The sequence below is a fragment of the Anolis carolinensis genome, chromosome 1 (genome assembly GCF_035594765.1).
Source record: "Anolis carolinensis isolate JA03-04 chromosome 1, rAnoCar3.1.pri, whole genome shotgun sequence".
Classification (NCBI taxonomy): Eukaryota; Metazoa; Chordata; class Lepidosauria; order Squamata; family Dactyloidae; genus Anolis; species Anolis carolinensis.
The window spans coordinates 340,642,201-340,668,047 of NC_085841.1; the positions used below are offsets into that span (position 1 = coordinate 340,642,201).

The 25,847-nt window shown below is 40.2% G+C and overlaps 1 protein-coding gene across 2 annotated transcripts in view; it reads right to left on the minus strand.

Annotated features, from left to right (window-relative positions):
* The window catches only part of ccdc88c (coiled-coil domain containing 88C), a 127,332-nt gene that overhangs the window by 91,894 nt on the left and 9,591 nt on the right, over positions 1 to 25,847 (minus strand). For both annotated transcript variants that reach the window (XM_062968409.1, XM_062968410.1), the window contains exon 3: positions 4,880 to 4,988. In XM_062968409.1, the coding sequence (XP_062824479.1) occupies positions 4,880 to 4,988 (109 nt within the window). The remainder of the gene's footprint in view (positions 1 to 4,879; positions 4,989 to 25,847) is intronic.

Here is a 25,847-nt window from a genome sequence, read left to right on the forward strand (position 1 = left end):
TTATAATATAAAAGGGATTTTAAAAACGGTGTACTTTGCAATGTTTTCTATGACAAAGAACAACCAAGTTAAACACTCCACATTTACTTATTCCAAGATGCAAACTTACAAGAAATAGTGATGTAACAGTAATCGGAATTTATTATTGTAGATTTGTTTCTATGTGATATTGTAGTGACCACACTTTCCCTGTGGGAACAGAAAGCCACAACTTCTATTGGGAATGATTCCTCCCATCTCCAAGCTGACATTCAAGTCAATCACTTTTTAGCTAGGTAACCTGGCTCACCTTCTGCAATCAGAAGATTGCTTGAAATGCATCACTCCAAAGCTTTGGATCGCTTTATTTATTAAGTAGCATCAACACATTCAAGACCTGTGAGGAAGCTTCTAAATAATTGCTACAAGAACCACCAGGTGACATTATCTGTTTTACATGCAACACAGAATTGTGTTTATCTGCTGCAAACAGGGCATAAACTCTGAATTATTCATGAATAGTTTTCTTTTTTAAAGCAATCACTAAAACCCTTTCTGCTCTGAATAGTACCTTATTTACCCTCTAAGAGAATACAGCTTATCCCAGATATAAAAGCATCAACGACAAAGTAACAACATAATTAAAAAACTGGAGACAGACAGGGAAAATTAGACAAAAAAGTCCTCCAAACCTGCTCAGTCTTGCTTTTAAATCTCTTAACATTATGAAATGCTGGGTTTTCACACTGTTGTTTACAATAACTTCTAGATTAATGAAACTGTAAAAATAAATTCAACAGCCTGGAACTGGCGAGATGATGGGACATGTTGGTAGGCTTGATTTATTTCTCTCTCTTTCCTCCAGCTATTAACAAGCTATTTAGTTCTGTGGTCAATTAGCTTATACAATCTTAAGTCCTATTATGTATTACCTAGTATATTATTTGTAGCTATTTCTCCACTGTGATTTCTACATGCCAGAGAGATCACAGAATCACTAAGACCTTGGGATATGATTCAAAGCTTCTGTGTTTAACAAAATCAGCATTTATAATTTGTTAAACATAGCTCATTTGCATCCACTTAAGAGAATGAGCCATCCTGCCTCTATCACTCAACTTGTACATGCTTCTTTACAGTGAAGTATTTAACCCACACTACATGAATGTGAACACCACTATTTAGCACAAAAGCAAGTGCATAAGTAGAGTGCTGGGATAATTCTACTTTTGGGGGGAATACAAAGCATCTCTGGTCCTCAAATAGATGCATCCCATATCTTTCTCAATTGCTCAAGCTAAGGAACAAAAAAAAAAAAAAAAACATGCCTGACTTTTCTAGAGCACAATTGTGAATAGCCAAAATTAATTTATATTAAACTAAGAGCCCAGCCTGCTGGGAATATCCAAGAGGAACATCAGCCGATCAGCCTCTGTTGTGCTATGGGGACATTTACAACATTTGTAAACTGTTGTTGAACAATAAAGTCTTAGCTCCCAGATATTAGACAATGGAAGCACTTCACAAGGGAAGCTGCTCTAATTATTGCTCTGAAGGAACATTCAAGCTTTATTGTTGAGATGCTCAGAAATTAACCCCTCAATACATTACATACCACAGATTTTTTTTTAAGTTTCATTGTCTGCCTATCAGTAACTGTGGGTCAATTGTTTTAGTGCCTTCTTCAATAATTTTGTAAGCACTGTATTTGCAATTGGATTCTTCCAAATGCTAAATGAATCCCTTTTTTAAAATTAGACTATTGAACGATTGATATTAAAGGCAAGGAAACATCACAGCTCTGACATCTTCCAGTTTTGCAAGCACCCTTCTCTCTCTCTCTCTCTACCAAACTAATCAATGTTCCCCTGAAGAATAGGGAAAGGACAGAAATCACCAGCATTTATCTTTTTTAAATGCCCATATTTTTAAAATGCAGTGCCATTCCTGAAGGTTCAGGTTACAAACGATCATTTTTGTGATTTGGACAAAGCTCAAAGACATAACATGCTTAATGATCCGAGGACAGGTTTCATGGTGTCTGGTTAAGGACTGTGCCTCAAACCCTGGATCTAATTAAGTCTTATTCGTAGTGTCATATATGAGCTTGTCAGATGAATTCACACAAGAATACAGCAGGTCTCAAAGCAAAAGGACATTTGGTACTGGCAGAAAGTATGAACAAATGCCACATCAGAGTCAACCTAGACAAGCTGTATTAATTTATTCAGTTATTGAAATTCTGTTGAATTAGATAACCCAGAGACCTGCTGTCCCATAACTGTCACAGAAACAATGTTAAAATGTCACAGGTCACCCCATGTTTCCCACAAGGTTTTCTTCCAGACAATGCAGAAAGCAAGAGATTCCCAGAAGGCCAAGTCTGGCTGCCAGAGCTCATCTAAAGGAACAGGCAATCAAGAGGGGGGTTTTCAAAAGGAAAATCAGCCATACAGATATACATTGTGAGATCATTTAACGCATCCAAACATGAAACAAATTTGATAATTTTGACATCCAGACAAATAGTAAATGTTGGATGAGGACCAGTGCTTCACACTGCGTAATAGGAAAATGGGATTCTGATAGCCTTACCTTTAAACTCCTAAGGCTGCTTTTGTTTAGAGCAGAGGTGGGCAAAGCATGGCTCCTGAAGCTCCCAAATAGTCTTCAAAATGTAAAAATTTGGGCAAATTTTCACAAACAGCTCAGAGCAGCTGCAAAACACACTGTCTTGTTTTACCACCTCCAAATTGATAAAAATCTCATATATCTCCCATTAGTCAAAAATGAACCCGAGTGGTGCCACTCAAATATCTCTTTTGGTCAAAATACAACTTCTATATAGACACTGGAATATCTCTTAAAAATGCCAGCATGGAAATTACATTTATTTTTAGAATAATGGAATCATAGAGTTGGAAGAGACCTCATGGGCCATCCAGTCCAACCCCCTGCCAAGAAGCAGGAAAATCACATTCAAAGTACCCCCCACAGATGGCCATCCAGCCTCTGTTTAAAAGTCTCCAAAGAAGGAGCTTCCACCACACTCCGGGTCAGAGAGTTCCACTGCTGAACAGCTCTCACAGTGAGGAAGTTCTTCCTAATGTTCAGGTGGAATCTCCTTTACTGTAATTTGAAGCTGTTGTTCTGACTCCTAGTCTCCAGGGCACAGAAAACAAGCTGGCTCCCTCCTCTACATGACTTCCCCTCACGTATTTACAGTATATATGGCTATAATGTCTCCTCTCAGCCTTCTCTTCTACATGCTAAACCCAGCTCTTTAAGTCACTCTTCATAGGCTTGTTCTCCAGACATTTTATCATTTTAGTTGCCCTCCTCTGGACATATTCCAGCTTGTAAACATCTCCCTTAAATTGTGGTGCCCAGAGTTGGACACAGTATTCCAGGTGTGGTCTGACTATGGCAGAATAGAGGTGGAGTCTGTTATCCAGATTGATAAGTAACATATTTCTATCAAAACAGAACACTTTATAAAAACATCAAAACAAATTATTAAAACTATGTTGGATCAGACTAAAAGTTTATCAAGCTCAGCAAATTCAACCTTCATGCATTCGGCAACAAGAATGATACTGGCAGTGATTCATAGCCATCCTGATTAGTAGCCACTCATTGCCTCAGCCTCCACAATTTGATCCAATCACCTTTTAAAACCAGACAAAATTGGCAGCCACAAATACACCTTGTGGAATGTCCCACAGTTAAACTCTGTCCTCTATAAAGAAGCAATTCCTTTCATCTGTCCTTTAATCCCACCATTTAACTTCCGTGGATGACTATGAGTTCTGGTATGAGTGAGACTGAATGGCTTTTCCACGTTTACTCACTCCAACTCAAACAATAACATTCCCTTGTAAGGCAGCTGCTTCAGTCCCTTGATCATTTTCGTTGCCCTTTCCTATAGCCTTTCAACCCACTCCATGTGGCCTTGAGTTAACCTCCTTGTAGTGCTAATGATCCACTTCAAATTTGACACAAGTCATAAGAGAGTAAATTAATTAAGGAAGAGTAACACTGGAAAATACAACTTATTGAGGGATGCTAGTTAATGCAACATTGAGCTGAGTGAAGCCCATTGGTTACATATGGCTTCCAGGGCTATTTTTGAGCCTCCCCCCCCTCAACGTCTCCCCAATGTTCAATTTTTTTGCATATATATTCTCCAAAAACTCCTTAAGTGAGAGGGCATTTCCACCATATTTGGGGCCACTACAGATTCCAAAAGCAGTATTTGCGATATTTTCAAAATTTGACGGCAGATACCCCAAACTGTCTAGAGAAATGGGAAGCCTTTCCATCACATTTTATATGACCCCTGGATAAGACTGGGCTCAGGAGAGGTGTTATTTTAAAAAAACAAAACAAATGTGACCAGGAAGTAACTTGTTAATAAAAGCTAAAATGACCCAGAAAGGCCCCCAAATTTGGGGATAATGATCCCATGTCCTGAGGGCATTTGAGATAAAAACAGTCCTCTAATTACTCCTGGAGGGTTTAATGAAACCCTCTAGTCTTCCAACACATCTAGTAAGTGAATTATTTGGCTTTAATATGCCAATATGTCAGTATACTATGTCAGTACACAAAAGCATAGCTTCGAGGCAGATTATTTTACACCTTCACTCTGTCATTGTTATCTTCATACATACAGTACATGCAGGTGGTATATGAGACTTTCTGCAGGTTTACAGAGATAAATATATTTACACCTCAAACATACACCACACCTAGCATTATACTATGGCTACAGCACTGACTCAAAACTTATCAAGAAATTCTGCTTCCTCTTAATTTCCAGTAGCAAGTCATTCTTTATCTCTCATTAAGAAATATCCTTAAGTATCTCAGATAAGTAATCAAGTAAACCAAGATATACCTGATAATAGGTTTTGATATTTCTGATCAAGATAGTGAGGTTTTGAATCCGGAGGTTGACGTCATTGTTAACATGTTCATTGACACGCTGGTTTGTTGGCCGGGGATCTCTGCAAGAGGAAGATAAGGTTTTAGAAAAGGTAAAGGAATTTGCAGATTTCAGTGATTATTCAAACACCATTTTTCCTAAGCACCCACTGCTCCTGTTCTTTTGCTCCCATTTATTATACATTTCTGAACTCTACATACTTCTCTATCACAAGGTCGCTCTAGAAATTAGGCAAAGTTAAGTAGAAAACAGTTTTAAATGTTTCACAGCACATAGACATAATAGGGTTAAATAATTTAAATGATTCAAAGTTTCCCACTTTATCTACTTATCCTGACCCCTCTGTGATTTGAATTGATACTCACAAGTATCACTTCCTCCTCTATTCCTTCAATTTCATCCCCAAGTGAAACTAATTCAGCTTAGTATTAGCTAAGCACTCAAGATAACATTTCTACTTTAATGAAGCTCTCATGATAAAGCCTTTAATTTGTCTCTTGAGCCATTTGTCTAAAACGTTCTCCCTCTACGAACCACCTCGGAGATTAAGATCGTCTGGGGAGGCCCTACTCTCAGTCCCACTTCTTCACAGGCACAATTGGTGAGGACGAGAGACAAGGCCTTCTCAATGGTGGCCCCTTGAATATGGAACTCCCTCCCCTGTGAGATCAGATCTGCCTCCTCTCTTATGACCTCTAAGAAAAGAACTCAAGACATGGCTTTGGGACCAAGCTTTTGACAAGTAACTGGAGAAGTACAATATGTAATGATATAATGTGATTGACAAATGCGATTGACAATGTGATTGGCCCTGGATTATGTTTCGGATGGCATGATTTTAGCTGATGTTTTAATTGATGTTTTTAATAATTCATGTTTTCATTACTGATTTTAATTGTAATTATTTTTGTGTTTGTGGCATCAAATTGCTGCCTGTTGCAAGGCCACCTTGAGTCCCCTCCAGGGTTGAGAAAGGTGGGAAATAAATATGGTAAATAAATAAATAAACAGTGCCCTTTCTCCTAATCATGTTCTCTAGCCATTGAACCCACTCTCCAACATGTACAAGTTAGAAACAATGCCTGAAGACATGAACAAGATGCAGGCAAGATCCTTGGAAAGATGAAAGCCATCACCATCACTTGCATATTGGATTTATGTATATCTTTATTGGCCCATAAAAGCAAAGAGAAGAAATGGCTGAGTTGGGAAGGGAAGCAATATATGTCTCACTACAGCAGAAGGTTCCTAGAAAACTAAATGATCAGGTTCACAAGATTACACTAGTAGCCACTTATTTGTTGTGCTAATGTGCTGACTTATAGGTATTTCTGTAAGTGGGGACACTTGAAATGCAATTCCCCATATGTCTTTATAACGTGTGCAATGTCCATGACCCACCCACTATGTGAAATGGGGTTAAACTGGACAGTCAGACCACAAGTGGTGATGAGCTGCTACTTTTCCAATGCTCGATCAAGTAATTCTCTGCTAACTTCATAAAAGCCATTGCTTCCTCTGAATTATGACCCACAACTCCTGTGGTCGCTGGTTTCCCATACAAACATTAACCAGAGCTGGCCCTGCAAAGCTTCCAAGAACAGACTAGATCTGGTGCCTTTAGAGTATTTAGTATGTGTTACAAAGCACACCGCTTGCTTTATCTATAGTGCATAAAGATTTAATACTACTAACCATTTCTTGATGACAGCACTTACTTAATGAAATCAAGGCAATGTTTGTGCCTTCAAGCAAGCAATCAGCCAACTTTCATGCACTTATTACTCCACCTGTATAAGATCCTTAGTAAGAATGATATCATTCATTTCAATCTTATAATCTGGCAGTTCCTGGCCGCAAGGTATATACAATACCAAGGTTTGGGCTGCAAGACGTGCATCAAATCTGGGCAAGGTTGATTTATACAATGCATTTTCCATCTATAACAACAGGTCCAAATTCAAAGTGTGTACAAAAGAAGTAACCAAAGATATGCAGAATAGCAATTTTTTACTACAGCTAGCAAAAGTTACTGCTTTGGACCACAACTCCTAGAATTCCCTAACCAGCATGCCCATTATGGGAGCTGTAGTCCAAAAAGTAGCATGTTGTGTTCTGAAATTGTCCCAGTTTATTAGAAACAGACCCAACTGATCTTCTGTCTCCCAAAGCAGTTACGTAATGTTGGTGGGCAGGAAAAGAGATTTAAAGATGGGCTTAAAGCCAACCTTAAAAACTGTGGCATAGACACTGAGAACTGGGAAGCCCTGGCCCTTGAGCGCTCTAATTGGAGGTCAGCTGTGACCAGCAGTGCTATGGAGTTCAAAGAGGCACGAATGGAGGGCTTAAGGGAAAAACATGCCAAGAGGAAGGCCCGTCAATCCAACCCTGACCGGGACCGCCTTCCACCTGGAAACCAATGTCCTCACTGTGGTAGAACATGCAGATCAAGAATAGGTCTCTTCAGCCACTTACGAACCCCAAGGCAACAGAAGACAATCGTCCTCGAACTACGAGGGATCGCCTAATGGTAATGGATTTTCTGTCATCTATTTTTTCAGCTGCTTTTAAACTGTCCCAGTTTCTTTCTATGGTTCCCCTTTGTCATCAGCTTGTTTCAGCTGATTGAATTCAAAATGCAAAAGTAGCTCGCACACCATTAGCAGAAGAAAACAGGATGGGAAAGCATTTTCCCTGTAGACCAGGCATGGGCAAACTTTGCCCCTCCAGGTGTTTTGGTCTTCCAACTACCACAATTCCTAACAGCCTAACGGGTGTTAGGAATTGGTAGAGTTGGAGTCCAAAACACCCAGAGGGTCGAAGTTTCCCCATGCCTGCTATAGACTCAGGCAAAATCAAACTGCCACAGCTTCTCTGTTCTTTTTCATGTATAATTTCTGCCATCTTGGTTGCATTCTGATGATGCTTAGGCATGTCCCTATTTTCTTCTGTGAAATGCCAGAGGGTATGACATGTCCAGGCTTTGTTGTCCATGATATGAGGGAAGAAACCCTGCTACATTCATGCCAGTGGTGTCCTGGAACAACTGCCCCGTTCTCCCAACTGGTGGGATCCGCCTGCTACTCCACCTCCAAACCCAACACCCCAACAGCATGGGATAGGTATGCAAAGTCTAAGCAGCACACCCACTCAGCTGCTCAGCAACAAAAGAAAAGCTCTCATTACAAGGCACTTAATCCATTTCATCCACAAGTCAGAGATCAGATGCGTAATTATAATTTCGAAAATTACAGCAGGTGACGGCAAAAACAAATGCTTGAGGCATTCAAAGATGTCTGGGAAAGATTACTACCCAATTCTAGGTTGTCAGCCCTGCAGCCTGTAAAATTGGCTCAATCACAAAAGATATGAGTTTGGCCTCGAAGCAACAGAATTAGACTCCGTGTTGTACATTTTCATTAACCTAAAGCCTGCAGCTTCTCCTTGCGCTCAAATACACCACTCCAACTGTACTAACTCTGGCAGAAGGGAGTGACATGTTGGATTAAGAGATGATGGGGGGATGGCATTTCTACAGAACATGTAAGGAGTGGAATGAGGTCTTGTTCCCAAACCTGTCCCTCTTCTCCACAAACAAACATGGCATCCAAGCCCTTTAATTCTAGATGGGCCTTTCTTAAGTTTTAAAGAAGGGTGCAAGGCTTAGAATTAGGTGAGATCTTCTGAGATTCAGGAGAAGGCACCTGCGAACCCTAGAGAGTTGCCACACTGCTCCGTTTTCCTTCTGCTGGCAGCAAAGGTTTGGATTTTGGTCATTAACTGGCTACTGTAGATTCAATGATTCCCCCCCCCCCCCTTTATATCCTATTTTTCTCCCAGCACAGGACCCGCAGTGGCTCACAATGAATTAAAACTACACCCAGCTCTCCACATTCACTGGGGTTATAGGTGCAGGATCCCCATAAATAAAAAATGCTCCTTTCTTAAACCTCAGAGAACATCTCTCTAGAAGAATGTAGATATTTCTAGAGATATCATATTAATTAAAATAGATGAAAAATCAAATCCACAAACCCACAAATGTGCAACAGACAGCCATGTCTTGGCAGAAATGTTTGTGGATGTATGATCATAGAATCTTCAAAGTTGGAAAGAACCATAAAGGCCATCTAGTCCAAACACTTGCAGGAATACACTTCTGAAAATGTCCCATCCAACTTCAAAGATTGAGACTTCCTTCCAAAGAGAGTCCATTCCATGGCTGAACAACTCTTAAAGTAAAGGAGAACTTCCAAAGATTTAAATAAATTCTCTTCTAATTTGAATCCATTGGTACTTGCTCTATTTTTTGGAGAAGGAGAAAACAAGGTCGTTCTGCCTTCTATATGACATTCCTTCAGATATTTAAATATAGATATCATATCACCTCTCAGTCCTCTCTTCATCAAGCTATCCTAAAACTCAGGCATGGGCAAAGTTTGGCTCTCCAGGTGTTTTGGACACCCGGAGGGCTGAACTTTGCCCATACCTGCTATAACTCCTTGAATAAGAAACCGTGTCACTAAACAATGCATTACAAAATTAGTACAAGTGGAGACAGACCTATGGATATTATAGGTAATTTATTTCAGAGAAAATGGAAGGAGATGGTGGTTTGTCTTGACTAGGTCATCGATTTCTCTTCATATGCATGCATGGGTAAGCGTGTATCCATGTACACAGAGAATCCATCACATGCCACTCTCACTTGGAAATTTTATTAGAAATGAAGGATACAAAATGAAGAAGTAAAAGGTTGGATACCATGTGATTAAGCAAGTGGTTCCTAAAGGTAAAGGTTTCTCCTTGATATTAAGTCTAGTCGTGTCCAACTGTGAAGGTTGGTGCTCATCTCCATTTCTAAGCTGAAGAGCCGGCGTTGTCCATAGACGCCTCCTAGGTCATGTAGCCATTACCTTCCCACTGAAGCGGTACTTATTGATCTACTCACATTTGCATGTTTTCGAACTGCTAGGTTGGAAGAAGCAGGGGCTAACAATGGGAGCTCTCCCCATCCCACGGATTCGAACTGCCAACCTTCTGGTCAGCAAGTTCTACAGAGTAGCTGTTTAACCCACTGCGCCACCAAGGCCTCTACTTCATTAAAAAAGCAACTGCCTACACAAAGAAATCAGGCCACCATCCTACCAAAGGAAACTAAAATTTAAATTTCTGAACTTGGGTGGGATATGTTGACAATTTTTAAAAAGGAAACTAAATAGTGTCGCTATGGAAGATCAACATAGGCATAAACAAAGTAGAAAAATATGTTCGAATTCATTTTAAGACCTATCAACATATTTTTCCAAACATCATTTCATATCATGATTCGACAAGTCTTTAAAACATGACTAGATTCTATATTCACCGTTGAGCTATTGGGAGGTTGTTGAGTAAATTCACTTAAGGTGTTAACAGGGGATTAATGAGAAGTGGATGTGTTTTCTCAAGTAACCATTACAAGCTGCTCTGAACACTTCCAACACAATCGTTAGAAGAAATACTGGCAAATACAGACTTGTACATCCATGGGCACAGGAAAACAGATAAAAAGGCAGATTAGTATAATCTACCCATGACAACAAAGTGTTTCATTCTCAGGGGATGAGCATTTACCTGTCTTCCCAGTCACACATATCCCAATGCAACAATCCATTTGTCAAAAAAGAAGTAGTGGTTTTAGACAGATTCCACAGTAAATTTTCAATCAACGGAGGCCAATTTTGCACCAGAACAACCAACAAGGGATTCATGAGCAGCAATAATTACCATTCATGAATTCTTGTTATATTATGCAACTGGGCAAGCGCATGGGACTTCAACAAACAATCATAATCCATGCTTTGTATTTGTAGAATTTGTAATCCAAAGATTATATTTCCTGGTACACTTAAATTATGATGTTCAAAACATCATATTTGAAAGAAATGAAAGAATCATAAGCAGAGCTAAATCCAGCTTATCACACAGGACAAAAAACGGTTAGAATAATCATATTTAATTGGGAACACTGAAATAATTTCTTTAAACTCTAGAGAGGGAAGGAGTTTCACAGGTACAGTATAAACAAAACTGGGTAAATAATGTGTAACAAGTAACAATGTAATTGGTAATTCATTAAGACAGGAGGGCAGGTTACAAGAAGCAACAATATTATTACTGTTAAATTACACTGTAACCAGGGATGCCAGTGCCTTTTTCTTGGTTTAATTAGTATTTTATTCTTTACTTATAGCACCTCAACATGACTTTTGAAGGGTCACTTTGCCTTGGCCGTCACATGTACACATGGGGGTGTTTGTGTTTTAAAAACTATTCCTAAGCAATAATATATTAGAAACACGCCCCTTAGTTATATTTTGTATCCTAATGATGAAACCACAGCCCTGAACTTGCAAGACTTTAGCAGGGCTGCAAATAACAGGAGGTTTTGGTGGTTTCTCATTTGTTGGGACATCATAAGTCAATGTGAACATAATGACATCTAACAACAAACACATTACTCTATAAGCAACAAGGATCAAGAACTGTTAGCAAGACAGTTTTAACAAGGATCAAGGACTATTAAGAAGACAGTTTTTAAACCAAGATTAATTACCTCTTTCAAAATAACATTTGAGATCCTATTTATCAAAATGATGTGGATACAGCATCTGCTTTTTTTCCCATGTCAAGAGTGACTTGAGAAACTGCAAGTTGCTTCTGATGTGAGAGAATTGGCTGTCTGCCCAGGGGGACAACTGGATGTTTGATGTTTTACCATCCTTGTGTGAGGCTTCTCTCATGTCCCCATACGGGGAGCTGGAGCTGACAGAGGGAGCTCACCCACTCTCGCTGGACTCAAACCACTGACCTGTCAGTCAGCAGTCCTGCCGGCACAAGGGTTTAACCAATTATGCCACATTAAAGATGCTTTTTAAAAGCACCCTCACAAAGAACCTCTATCTCTGAATAAAAAGTAGAGATGCCTAAAAAGGAGATACAGTAGAGTCTCACTTATCCAAGCTAAACGGGCCGGCAGAAGCTTGGATAAGCGAATATCTTGGATAATAAGGATGGATTAAGGAAAAGCCTGTTAAACATCAAATTAGGTTATGATTTTACAAATTAAGCACCAAAACATCATGTTATACAACAAATTTGACAGAAAAAGTAGTTCAATACGCAGTAATGTTATGTTGTAATTACTGTATTTATGAATTTAGCACCAAAATATCACGATATATTGAAAACATTGACTAAAAAAATGGCTTGGATAATCCAGAAGCTTGGATAAGTGAGGCTTGGATAAGTGAGACTCTACTGTACTTTGGTTTGCATAGATATATTGCTTGAGATAGTAGAAGATGCAACTAGCTTTGGCCAGGGACCATTGGGTCATGCTTCAAAGTATGTGAGCAACAGTGGTATCCAGATACAAAGATGTGGACAAGGAATCTGGAAAAACATACCCTATTGCTTCAAGCGGCTGCTGTGGGAGAAGCAATAAACCAAACTTATTCTGCCATAACTCCTAGTAGCATCTGTTAATATACAATGATGGTGCAGCAGCTTAGTCAATTCCTATTTTTATTCAGTATGTCCTCTTCTTACAGCTGCTATTCCATGTAGAGACTGAAATCCAACCCACAGAATTTTAAATCTGACTCACAGAACATCCCCCTCAAATACATCCCTTGTAAATATCTATAGGACAAAAGGAATCCCTGCTGTTATCTTTGACCAATGACCAAATACTTGGGAAATATAATGACAATTCTAAAAGGCATGACACATGAACAAGGTATGACACTTGAGCATATGTTCTGGTAAATTTACTAAGTGCCATGTAATCTGTAACAATTTTGTCCTGTAGACATTTCTCTCAACTTTAGGATGTATGCATTATTCAAGAGCTCCCTGGGAGATATGAAGCCTGAACTTTCAGCAACAAACACAACCCAATCTAAGCCTCCATTGCTTAGAAATGCAACACATTTAGATGCAACTCCTAAAATCTCTTAGACCCAATGTCCTTTGGCCATGTTGGCAGGGGATTCTGAGAGTCATAGTCCAAAAACTTTTCAAAACTCTGTTTAGAAACTTATTATGTCATGATACTTCTGCCATTCTGCAAACTGATAATTAAGGGGCTACACTTGAGAAAAACTAAATAAATTGGGCATTCACTATGAAGATTTCCTCACGTGTTGAGACAATGGGCAGTTCTGGCTAGTGAATAGAGCTAGGCCCTGTTAGCTCACTGCCCTGAGCCAGAGAGAGGGGAAGCTGCGGGTAACAAAAAATGTGCAGATTTAAAATGTTTGGCACCAGCTTCGGATGAAAGACAAATGACTTCCGATGGCTGATTTTGCACTGCCTGTAATTATATCGCAGAGCAAAGTACTGGAAAGAACATGATGGAAAAACAAGCTTATGTCTAACCTTTATACTAAAAAATGCCGAGATTAACTGAAATGCCAAATAGGTAAAGTAATGCCTTTTGTTCAAAGGGCTTAGGTAAGCTTTCAAGCAGGTGCAAACATTGTTTCTGGGAGTCCTTTCCATAACAATTCATCTGAAGAAGAACCTCTGGCGAATTTGCCAACAAACCCTGGCATATCAAACAGTATTCTGAGGCATGTTCTGGCATCTCAGGGCACGTCTGGTATCTGGAGGCACGCTCAATTTCACCTCAAGAATCTAGCTTGTGAGTGGCAGGATATAAGTATTTTCTATAAATAAAAATTAACAGCTACATACTTTATTCAAATAGGGTTATGGCTAGAACTGTGAGTGCCTATTACTACAACAGAAGCTAGATCACACCCAATAATTCCTTGCAATTGCATATATGGGGATGCGTGGACATTAGTGATGGTTGAGAGAATTAGTGATGGTTGGAGAGTTTACCTGCCATCGCTTATCTTTACATTGACAAACATCTGGTTTAGTTCCATGGACTGTCCACCTATCCAGTGAACATTAGGGACTCCAGAACCTTTGAAAACTTCAAACACCGTTATTTTCAAGTACTGATTTCTTATTTTGGGCATTTCATGGAGACATATTATGGCAAGCCCAGGAACAGGTGCTTTGGGGTTTGCTCCTTGGCATGTGAAGACAAGCTGCCTGTCATCTGGTGATGAGCAGCTGGTGCCCTTAGAATACCCTGATGTCAGCATTATTTAGAGGGTGGACAGTTTAGTCATTTCTCTCCAGTTGTCCATGGAGATTGCTATCTCTAGTAGAAAAGAAATTACTACTATTTGCCGTATGATATGTGAGGCTGCTGGCACACTCAGTTCTTGAAAGACATATCGGTGGCCACCCAACCCAGTAATTAGCTGTTCCAGATTCAGTCATGATCCTACCAAACTTCCATACATTGGCAAGACACAGCAAGAAATAAGATTTTACTGGAAAATAGAAACCACTTGTGTTTCAAAGCATAGAAAGGTCTAATCTTTTATGAGGCTTTTGGGGGATTTTTTTTTGTGTGTCAGGAGCGATTTGAGAAACTGCAAGTTGCGTCTGGTGTGAGAGAATTGGCTGTCTGCAAGGAAGTTGCCCTGGGGATGACCAGATGTTTTTCAATATCCTTTCCTGATCCTGTTCCTATAAAATTGGACTTATACACTGCCCCAAAAAACTAAACTGAAGGAGCTCACAGAATAAAAACAGCTACACCAAGGGGCCAAAGACACATAATTGAACACAGTTTCAGGTTGGTATTGAAAAAAAGTGGTTTCACTGGGCAGATGAATGCATAGAGCATCCTGGAACCAGTTTGAGATCCAGATAGTGATCACACAAATCACAGGGTGTCAATGCACATGAAGGGCTTTCTTTCACATGCTTTTATGGGAGTTTGTTGGCAGAAATGCAGTGGAGCCAAAGCATTTCTCAACTAAAAGCTCAGGAAGGAAATTCGTGTGTGCAGTACCTTATCTCCTGGAACGTACAGGATGCTAGTTTGAAGAGTTCAGCTTGGCCTAATTACTGTGTTCACTATTCTATATGCAAGGTAACCCTTCACATCTATTACTGGCTGTGTCATAACATCGGTGAATGATTTATATACTTAAAAACATATTTAACTCATGACCACTTCTCACATCCATTATTATAGCAGAGGGAGCAATGGCAAGTACAGGCCGTCTGCAAGTTACAAACATCCGAAATACAAACTACTCATAGTTAAGAATGGGGTGGTGGCAACAGGAAGTGAGAGAAATCTACCCCAAGGAAGGGAAATCTACTCCTCAAAGAATTATCATGGGGAAAAGGTGTATCAACTGAAGAGTTATCACCAAGCCTTGTTTCTACAGCAAGCAATGTTTTTTTTCAAAATCCAATTATCATTGGGACAAAAAGTGAGGTGAAATCTTCTGAATGGGAGGCACAAGCAGCAAAACAAACACCACAGGGTGGTTAACCTTTTCCTATGCTATCCGAAACACACACACACACATATATAATCTGGCTGGAGTGACACTTTAAAAATGTACCTGTTCTGACTTACCGGTACATATGGTAGATATTCATTTTAGAAACAAACCTACAGAACCTATCCTATTCATAACTTGGGGACTGACTGTAAATGCAACGTGAACAGTACATATCTGATCCTGCCCTCTTTGGTTTCACTAGTTTATGACAAACTAGCTAGTATCAGATGATTAAGTTCATGGGTGTTTTACTGACCTGGTGAGGCTACCAAGGAGACTATGCTAAATGGATTTCCTAAGACAAACAATATAACTAGCTATTTGTGGAGAGTTCAACAGACCTTGCCCTGAAATAATAAAAGCGGTTTGGTTTTTCAGCTTGCCAATTGAGGAAGCTCTGTATAAAATGCTAAAGAGTAATCCCAACAAAACAGACATGTCAATGAAACATGGGAGGGATAGGAGCAGATTGCCTTACAGGCTTCAATTTGCCAGCTGTTCTTTAGTTTAGTCTCAAGTACCTCAATAATCTTCATGTGAGAAGACAAAAATTGCCTTGTGAGCTCAAACCAAAGGGATCAACAGGCTCTCCTTAACAGCATCTGGACCACTGGAAAAAGCATAAGCTGAGAATACTAGAGATATAACTAACTATCCCTTGTCCCTCTCAGCAAGACTGTCCTATTTAAAATGCTTTCCAGAGGTTAGTTTAAATATCTCTTATCCAAAAGGCTCTGGACTAAAAGTGTTCTGGATTTCAAGTATGGAAATACCTGTGTTTGAATGCATATACATAACGAGATTTCTTGGAGATGCGACCCTAAAAGTCTAAACATGCAATTCATTTATGCTACAAATACACCTTATACAAATAGCCTGAGGGTAATGTTATACAATATTTTAAATAATTTTGTGCATGAAATGAAGTGTGTGTACCATCAGAAAGCAAGATTTTTATATCTTAGCCACCCATGTGGACAATTTCGGATTTTGGAGTATTTTGGATAAGGGATGCTCAACCTGTACCAGAAATTCTAAATTGTTTTTACATTCCTCCCAGGCACAAATCCTACAGGCCATTCAATGGGTGGAGTTGAACACAGATATCCTTATGCTCAGGCTTAATAAAACTGTCTTATACCCTCTTCTTTGGTAAAGGCAAAACATATTGATGTATTTCCTCTGAAAGGCAGTATTAGTTTCCCAGACACCATAAACAATGTCCAAACTGCGTGGTTTTCAAACGGTGGTTTTCAACTTTTTACCCTCCCAATGTTTTCAACTTCAACCCCAGGAAGGCCTGACCATTGGATATGTTGGCTAGGGCTTCTGAGAAATGAAATTTTAAAATGTATGGAGGACCAACGTTGAAATAAATGCCTGAAGCCAGTGGTTCTCAACCTGTGGGCCCCCAGGTGTTTTGGCCTACAACTCCCAGAAATCCCAGCCAGTTTACCAGCTGTTAGGCTTTCTGGAAGTTGAAGGCCAAAAACATCTGGAGACTCACAGGTTGAGAACCACTGCCTTAAGCAATAATGAAAAGGACCATTACCTTCAACAATAATGAAACCAGGATGCTATGAAATCTCCAATAGCCTTTTGCTCAGAAATACAGAACTCTGTTACGAATAACAGAAGGTGTGAGACCATAGCCGTTAGGGATAGTGGCTATAGTGATGAAATCAATTCCAGAGTAATTCTGTATTTTATGAAGCAGTTTTGGGAGAAGATGTGTAAACTGTCCTCAGTAGGTGCTCAGTATCAGCCTCCTTCCCAAAATTGCTGCAATCTGAGTTCCTTTTACCCCCAACATCGCAAGCATGAAGTGCTTCCACTTATAGGTAAGGTAAAGGTTTTCCCCTGACGTTAAGTCCAGTCATGTCTGACTCGGGGGGTTGGTGCTCATCTCCATTTCTAAGCCAAAAAGCCAGCATTGTCCGTAGACACCTCCAAGGTCATGTGGCCGGCATGACTGCATGGAGCGCCGTTACCTTCCCGCCGGAACAGTACCTATTGATCTACTCACATTGGCATGTTTTCGAACTGCTAGGTTGGCAGAAGCTGGAGCTAACAGCGACCGCTCACACCGCTCCCGGGGTTTGAACCTGGGACGTTTCTGTCTGCAAGCTCAGCAGCTCAGAGCTTTAATGCACTTCGCCACCCGGGGCTCCTGCTTCCACTTATAACGCGCCATCAAATAGATCAATAAACATGCCTCGGAGAGGATAGATGGGGCGGTTACCACCTTTGTGTCCTATTTATCGCTTCTAGTACTAAAGATGGTGTGTATGTATCTTTTAAGTCATTTATGGTGCATTGATGGTGGAGACACATTAGTAGGAGGATGGTGTAAAACTATCGTCCTGCTTGTGGCCTTCTCATAGGCATTTGGGTGGATACTAAAGAAAATGCTGAAAGGTAGGCCTTTAGCCTGATCCCCACCATCCTTGTGGGAGGCTTCTCTCATGTCCCTACATGATGAGCTGGTGCTGACAGAGGGAGCTCACCCGCTCTCCCCGGATTCAAACCGCTGACCTTTCGGTCAGGATAACTGCTGGCACAAGGGTTGGTGATACATCCAGATGTCCCCTGGGCAACCTCCCTGCAGATGGTCAATTCTCTCACACCAGAAGCGACTTGCAGTTTCTCAAGTCGCTCCTGACACAAAAAAGCCTGATCCATCATGTCCCTTTCTTATATAATTTTTTTTCCATTTGCAAATGCCTATAAATTTTCAAGAGTCAGAATGGTGTAGTGGTTTGAGCATTGCACTAAGACCCTGGAGACCAGAGTTCAAATCCCCACTCAGCCATGAAACTCGCTAAGCAACATTGGCTAAGTCATACTCTCTTAGTCTCAGAGGAAGGCAATGGCAAACCCCTTCTGTATAAATCTTGCCAATCCTATAGCTGGATTGCCATAGGGTCGGCATAGATCAGAAACAACTTGAAGACACAAAAACAAAATAATTTCTCAGCCACCTTAACCCAATGCCACATTCATTCTTCAGTCAAAACTTCCTCTTGGGGGGGGGGGGGGTAATAGACATTTCAAGAAGGTAAACAAAAGCTCTGAGAAAGAGGATTTCTCCAAGCCAGCTAATTGAATTCTTCAGAGGCATAAAAGCAAGAAGGACAAAGCTGTCACCAGTAACTTGAGAACCTTGTTTACAGGACTATACTGTTTGGGGAAAGGTTTAGGGGTTTACAGCAGAGATAATTTTTCCAACTGAGGCTGAAGGAAGTGCTGATAGCAAACATGTTTTAAATGGACAGATGGCTACCAAGGCCACTAGAATTAGAAAAGGCGAGCAATTACTACAAAATAGTGACTTCCCTGCAAATAATTGTCATCAACAAGCACATATATAATGAAGGGTTGGAGGTAGCCAACAGAAGGAAATGGCTTTGTGTTCATTAACCAGCATGATATTTATGTGGCATGAAGAATGTGATCCTTATCCATACCTATTGCTTATTATAAAAACCTGTCACCTTAAATGCAGTGGGACAGAAACATACTGAATGGTACTTTTTCTTTCTTGTGCTTGTATTTTCACACATGTATTTTCTCCAAAGACAACTTTTTATTTGCAAGGTAAGTTTATAAAATGTACTGAATATAAAGTAAAGGTAAAGGTTTCCCCTTGACATTAAGTCTAGTCATGTCCAACTCTGGGTGATGGCGCTCATCTCAATTTCTAAGCTGAAGAGCTGGCATTGTCCGTAGACATCCCCTAGCTCATGTGGCCAGCATGACTGCATGGAGTGCTGTTACCTTCCTGCCAAAGCAGTACCTATTGATCTACTCACATTTGTATGCTTCCGAACTGCTAGGTTGGGGCTAACAGCGGAGGCTCACCAGCTCGCCTGATTCGAACCTTTCAGTCAGCAAGTTCAGCAGCTTAGCTGTTTAATTTTTTTAATTAAGGTTTTTAATTTTAATTACAATCCTCAGCAGGTACAAGCATTGAAATGCCCATGTAAGACACCAAAAGAAACCAACGAAGAATCATAAACTCACTATATTCAGCCAACTAGATATGAAGACATAATCATAAATAAGGATCAATAAAAGATGGAAATCCCCAAAGTTAGGAAAGGGAAAGATATTGTAACTACAGTAGAGTCTCACTTATCCAAACCTTGCTTATCCAAGCTTCTGGATTATCCAAGCCATTTTGGTAGTCAATGTTTTCAATATATCGTGATATTTTGGTGGTAAATTCATAAATACAGTAATTACAACATAACATTACTGCGTATTAAACTACTTTTTCTGTCAAATCTGTTGCATAACATGATGTTTTGGTGCTTAATTTGTAAAATCATAACCTAATTTGATGTTTAATAGGCTTTTCCTTAATCCCTCCTTATTTCCAAGATATTCGCTTATCCAAGCTTCTGCCGGCCCGTTTAGCTTGGATAAGTGAGACTCTACTGTATTAGCTATGAGCCATTCACAGAAAGAACCCCAAGTCACAAACAGGGCTCTTACTGAACTCTCACATGCCACAATCGGCACACTTGTCTAACAAAGCCATAAACCCACCTCAAAGGAGAACTAGACAAAAAGTTTATTTTTAAAAACAGGGAAATGTGATTCTGGCAAATGGGATCAATGAGCTAAAAATAATTGTGTAAAGTAACAATAAAATACAGATATACAAATATACCTTGACATTATTGTGTGCCTTCAGGTCATTTTCAGCTTAAGGGCAGCGAAAGGCAAACCTACGACGGGCTTTCCTAAGCAAAATTTTTCAGAAGGGGGTGCGCTTGCCCTTCTCTGTGGCTGAGAGAATGTGACTTGCCTAAAGTCACTCAGTGAGTTTTCCTGCCTGAGTAGGAATTAGAATCTTCTCTCACTGTCCTAATTCAGCACTCAGTTCATTATATCACCTCTGTATACCGGTGTAAAAACAACTGCATTCTTATTCATTATTTTTCATGGCAATACATTCAAATTTGAGTGCCAACATGGTTCATTTGCTTGAATGTTGCATCAGGATTCTGAATTCCTGCTCAGCCAAGAACACTCACTTGATGACCTTGGACAAGTCGTATTTCAGCCTTAAAGGAAGATAAATAAATAAATCTTACCATGACACCTCTGTGATAAGATCACCATAAACCAAAGTTGACTTGAAAGCACATAAAAAAATTTAAAGGTGTTGTCATATTTAAAAAAGAAGCCTGCTCAAAGTCACTTAAAGTCATGAGACTACTGTTTCCTTAATTCCTAGAGATTCTTTCCCCAAACTCAGGATACCCTGATGTTAACAGGCCAGCCCTCTGGGATATGACTGGGATAACAGAAGTCATAATACACTGAGCTGGAGGAAACCCTATGGATCATCAGATTACCGTTCAATGCAGCATCTCCACAGTGGTTCTCAACCTGGGTCCCCAGATGTTTTGGCCCACAACTCCCAGAAATCCCAGCCAGTTTACCAGCTGTTAGAATTTCTGGGAGTTGAAGGCCAAAACATCTGGGGACCCAGGTTGAGAACCACTGAGCTAGAACATCACCAGAATAATTTTGAAGACATCCAAAAGAGGGAAGCTCCACTTCGCTAAAAACTGGTTTAATTGCTGAGCAGCTACGACTGTCCTTCTGACGTTCAATCGAAATCTATCATCCTGTAATTAAAACCATTAGACTTAGTTCTACCCCCTGAAATAAGAAAACAAGTCTGAACCCTGCTCATTGAGATAGTCCTTCAATCTTCTCTTCACTAAACTGAACATGCCCAGCTCCTCCAATCTCTCCTCCTATGTTTTGTTCTGCATACCTTTCACCATCCTTGTTGCCTTCTCTGAACTTACTCCAACTTGTCTATAACCTTCTTAAAATGAGGTGCCCAGAACTGAACACAGGAGTACAGACAAAGCCTGCTAAGTACAGAATAACGGGGGATTATTATTTCCCTCCACTTGAAAACAATGCTTCTGTCAATGCAGGGTAAAATAGCATTTGCCTTTTTCGTTGCAATTTCAACTTTTGGAAATCTAAAGTTGGATCGTTAGATCCCGGATTGCCCTCTCTTATTTTCATTTTCTATCCCAATAGATGAATTCATCTTAAAGCTGGGCAACTTCTAGCTCACAAAACGTATACTTCCATCATCTCTCATCCTTGCCCAATTAAAGATGTGGTCCAACCACACCTGGAAGGTTCACAATTTGTCCAGTTCCTGTTTTAAAACTATAAATACTCCAAGGGAAGAAGTCTCTCAGTCAGACTACCATTTTTAGACAGGTGGTTCCATAATTACTTGGACAAGCAAACACATGTTCTGCAGACAGAAATCCCCAGCCTGAAACCATGGCTACTGCCACTAGTCAATGTCAACAAATTCAACTAGATAGGTCTGTGCTCTAACCCGGCATAAAGTTTTCTATGCAGACTAAGAACCATATGTATCTCAGGCCTATATATCTCATAACTCACTTAATGAACTTCTTTTAAACAGATATACAACCTTAAAGCAACACAACAACTTAAAGGAAAGTTTGGTATAACTTTATGGTATGAATGAAGAGGACAATTTCACTCTTTTCACAGAGAAGAAAGCATTACCTCCTCAATACTGGAAACACATTTTAAAGCCAGGCCAACTTTTCAGCAAATAAATAAGAGTAGTGATAATACCGTGTTTCCCCAAAAATAAGACAGTGTTTTATATTAATTTTTGCTCCCAAAGATGCGCTAGGTCTTATTTTCAGGGGAAGTCTTATTTTTCCATGAAGAAGAATTCACATTTTTATTATATACTGTACAGTAGTTGTCATCACAAACCAACATAACCAGACAAACTGTGAATCCTATCAATAATTTCTTGTTACTACCATTATTTACATGTACAATCTATGGTATGTACATTTACCAATCCTACATGCTTCCAAACTCAAACTTTGCTAGGTCTTACTTTTGGGGGAGGCCTTATATTTAGCAATTTAGCAAAATCTCTACTAGGTCTTATTTTCAGGGGATGTCTTATTTTCAGGGAAACAGGGTAGAAGTGCTTCATTGAAAACCTGTTTTTGGATATACACAGCTTTGTTGCACCTGAAAATTAACAACCATAATTGGAAATCACAGTAGTCCTCACTTATCTAAATGGCATCTGGTGTATGGCTTGCATTCCCCAAATTCTACTGAAAAGGACCCTGGCAGAGAATTTTGCATAAAAATAACTTACTCATTTATTTGAAAATTCAGACAGTTTAAGAAAGCGGGTTGCTTATTTAATGCACTGTTGCTCAATGAAAATGGTGAAAGAAGTTGCCAAGAGAACCCAGAGTAACTGAACAAGTTGCAAACTATGCTATCAGATTTGGCAGCCTTCAACCCATGAAAGTATTAAGCCAAAGACTTAAAGGATGGTTTAATACCAGGCATGAAGAACTGATGAGTCTGCATTGGAAAGACACTTTCATTCTTCTCTTTAGAAAGCTCCATGAGGCAGAAAAGACCATTTGTGTGGATTTTTTGGGGGGAAGTGGGAAGCTGTCAGGAAAAAGGCCTCCCCAGATTTAAAGGCAATGTAGTTAAGTGCTTTGCAGAGTCAAGATGGCTGTAGGCAAGAGGGAAGTCACAAGCAGTAGCCACGGCCACCTTCGCAGCAAGGCCAGTCCGGGTGTACACAAACGCTACTGTTCTGGTTTCATGTTAAACTGACACAACCGTTCTGGAGAGAGGCTTTAGTTTCATTGATCTGGAGGTGCAGCTGGGCGGTTTGCCAAGGCTGCTTATAAAGAGAAAGAAGCGCCTATAAAAGGAGAAAGAAAACCAGCTCCGTTGAGATACCCCCCTATAGGCACATGACATTTGCTTAACTTATCTCTGGAAATCTGTGAACATTTTATACTGGTTATGCTATACTAACAGCAGAAGAAAGACAATTTTATGGGTTGGTGTTTTTTTAAAGAAATATATGCAAATGACCTCTTTGAAATGGGTCTGTTTCAAACCAAGCCTAAAGCTCACATGAAGCAGGTTGCTTAAATATGTCACAAATTCTGTAACAGGAAGGGATGTGGTTAAATTCATGCTTAAGTGAGCTTTTTCAAAAAGGAGACTTCAGGCACATATTAAAGTGTTACTGTTTCCCCCTTCTCTCTATAACCATTTTAGGTTAACTTCTAATCAAGGAGCCTCTAGACTTGGAAAGACTTAAAAACAATGCACTAGATTTGGCACATGTAGGCTAATTTTTATCTACAGACATAATGCACAACTTTTGGCAGGCAGACAACATATATAGTATGCCAAAGATACATATTTTAATGGCATATTATTTATTGTGAACGCTCAATGTTATTTTAAAAAATATGTCTGTTCTTCTTTTGAAAGTTAGTTCATTTCATTTCCGACACCCAACCATGTTATGTAGCTTTTGAAGCTATGATGCTGCATTATGTCAACCATAAAACTAACAGTCTTCCCCAAGTGGAGTCCTTCAAGAATTTTTTTGCCTCTAACTCCAGCCATCAATAGCCAGCATGGACCATAGTCAAGGATGATGGGAGTTGCAGTCCAAAACTTATATATGGACCAGAGTTAGGGTATGGATAGAGTAATCCTGCCAGCAGCCAATCCCCAAGATCTCAGGAAGAAATATGATTGGGGAAAGACAGGATATAAATATAACAGACTGGGATTCAAAACAGCTTACACCAATTAAAAATACATTGTTATGAACGCTCAAGGGCCTCCAATGGCTCAGTGGGGAAACCACTGAGCTGCTGAACTTGCTGACCGAAATCCGGGGAACGGTGTGAGCTCCCGCGGTTAGCCCCAGCTTCTGCCAACCTAGCAGTTCAAAAATATTCAAATGTGAGTAGATCAATAGGTACTGCTCTGACGGGAAGGTAACGGCGCTCCATGCAGTCATGCCGGTCACATGACCTAGGAGGTGTCTATGGAGAACACCGGCTCTTCGGCTTAGAAATGGAGATGAGGACCAACCCCCCAGAGTCAGACACGACTAGACTTAATGTCAGGGGAAAACCTTTACCTTAAGGACCCTCAAGATATGAAAGTTAAGACACGATTACACAGCTTAAGTGGCTGAGGGGGAAAAGGAATGGGCCTGAGTCTGTTAGGAATGGCGGGAGTTGAAGTCCCGAGAACCCAAATTTGCCCATGCCTGGTCTACACCGTAAATTTAATGCAGTTTGATACCACTTTAACTGCCATGACTCAATGCTATAGAATCCTGGTAATTGTAGTTTTACATGGACTTGAGCTTTCTCTGCCAAAAAGTGCTAAAGGCTTCTCTAAACTACAACTCCCATGCATTCCACAGTACTGAGCCATAGTGGTGTCAAACTGAATTAATTCTACAGTGTAGATGCACCTGTAGTTTCATTTAAAAGTTGTGAGGGAACCCATGGTCCTCCAGATGCCACCAAACTACAAATCCCATCATTTATGTTGGCTGGGATTCATGCAAGTCCAACAATTGCCAAAGAGCTTCAGAAACTACTACCATGTTTCCCCGAAAATAATACAGTGTCTTATATTAATTTTTGCTCCCAAAGATGCGCTAGGTCTTATTTTCAGGGGATGTCTTATTTTTCCATGAATAATAATAATAATAATAATAATAATAAAACTTTATTTATACCCCGCCACCATCTCCCCAATGGGGACTCGGGGCGGCTAACATGGGGCCATGCCCAGAGCAATACAACATAATAAAATATAAAAACAACATATCATAACACCATTTAAAATACAATAGATAATAATAAACAGAACATCAAGAAATCAAAAAAACAAAACAAAAAAAACCCCATAAAACAAGGGCAGGCCGCTTGAACACAGAGATAAAACCCTGAGTGAGAGGGACAGAGAAGTACTCCACTATGGGCAGGGACATTTGGAAGGGGTAATCTAGAGGATAGATGTTCGGAGGGGAGTAATACGGAGATATATGACAGAAATTACTCACCGAAAGCACAACGGAAGAGCCATGTTTTCAATTCTCTCCTAAAAGCTAACAGAGTGGGAGCTTGCCTTATTTCAGAAGGTAGTGAGTTCCATAGTCGGGGGGCCACAGCAGAGAAGGCCCTCTCCCTTGTACTTACAAGGCGAGCCTGGGATATAGGCAATGGTGATAACAGGGCCTCCCCGGATGATCGCAAGGAACGGGCAGGTTTATGGAAGGAGATACGGTCACGGAGGTAGGTGGGTCCCAAACCGTTCAGGGCTTTATAGATGATGGTCTGCACCTTGAATTGGGAACGGAAAATGAACGGCAGCCAGTGGAGCTCCTTAAACAAGGGAGTGGATCTCTCCCTGTAATTTGCCCCCGTTATTAATCTGGCTGTTGAGCGTTGGACCAGTTGTAATTTCCGGGCCGTCTTCAAGGGAAGCCCCACGTAGAGTGCATTACAGTAGTCCAGTCTGGAGGTAACTAGGGCATGGACCACCGTGGTCAAATCAGACTTCACGAGGTATGGTCGCAGTTGGCGCACAAG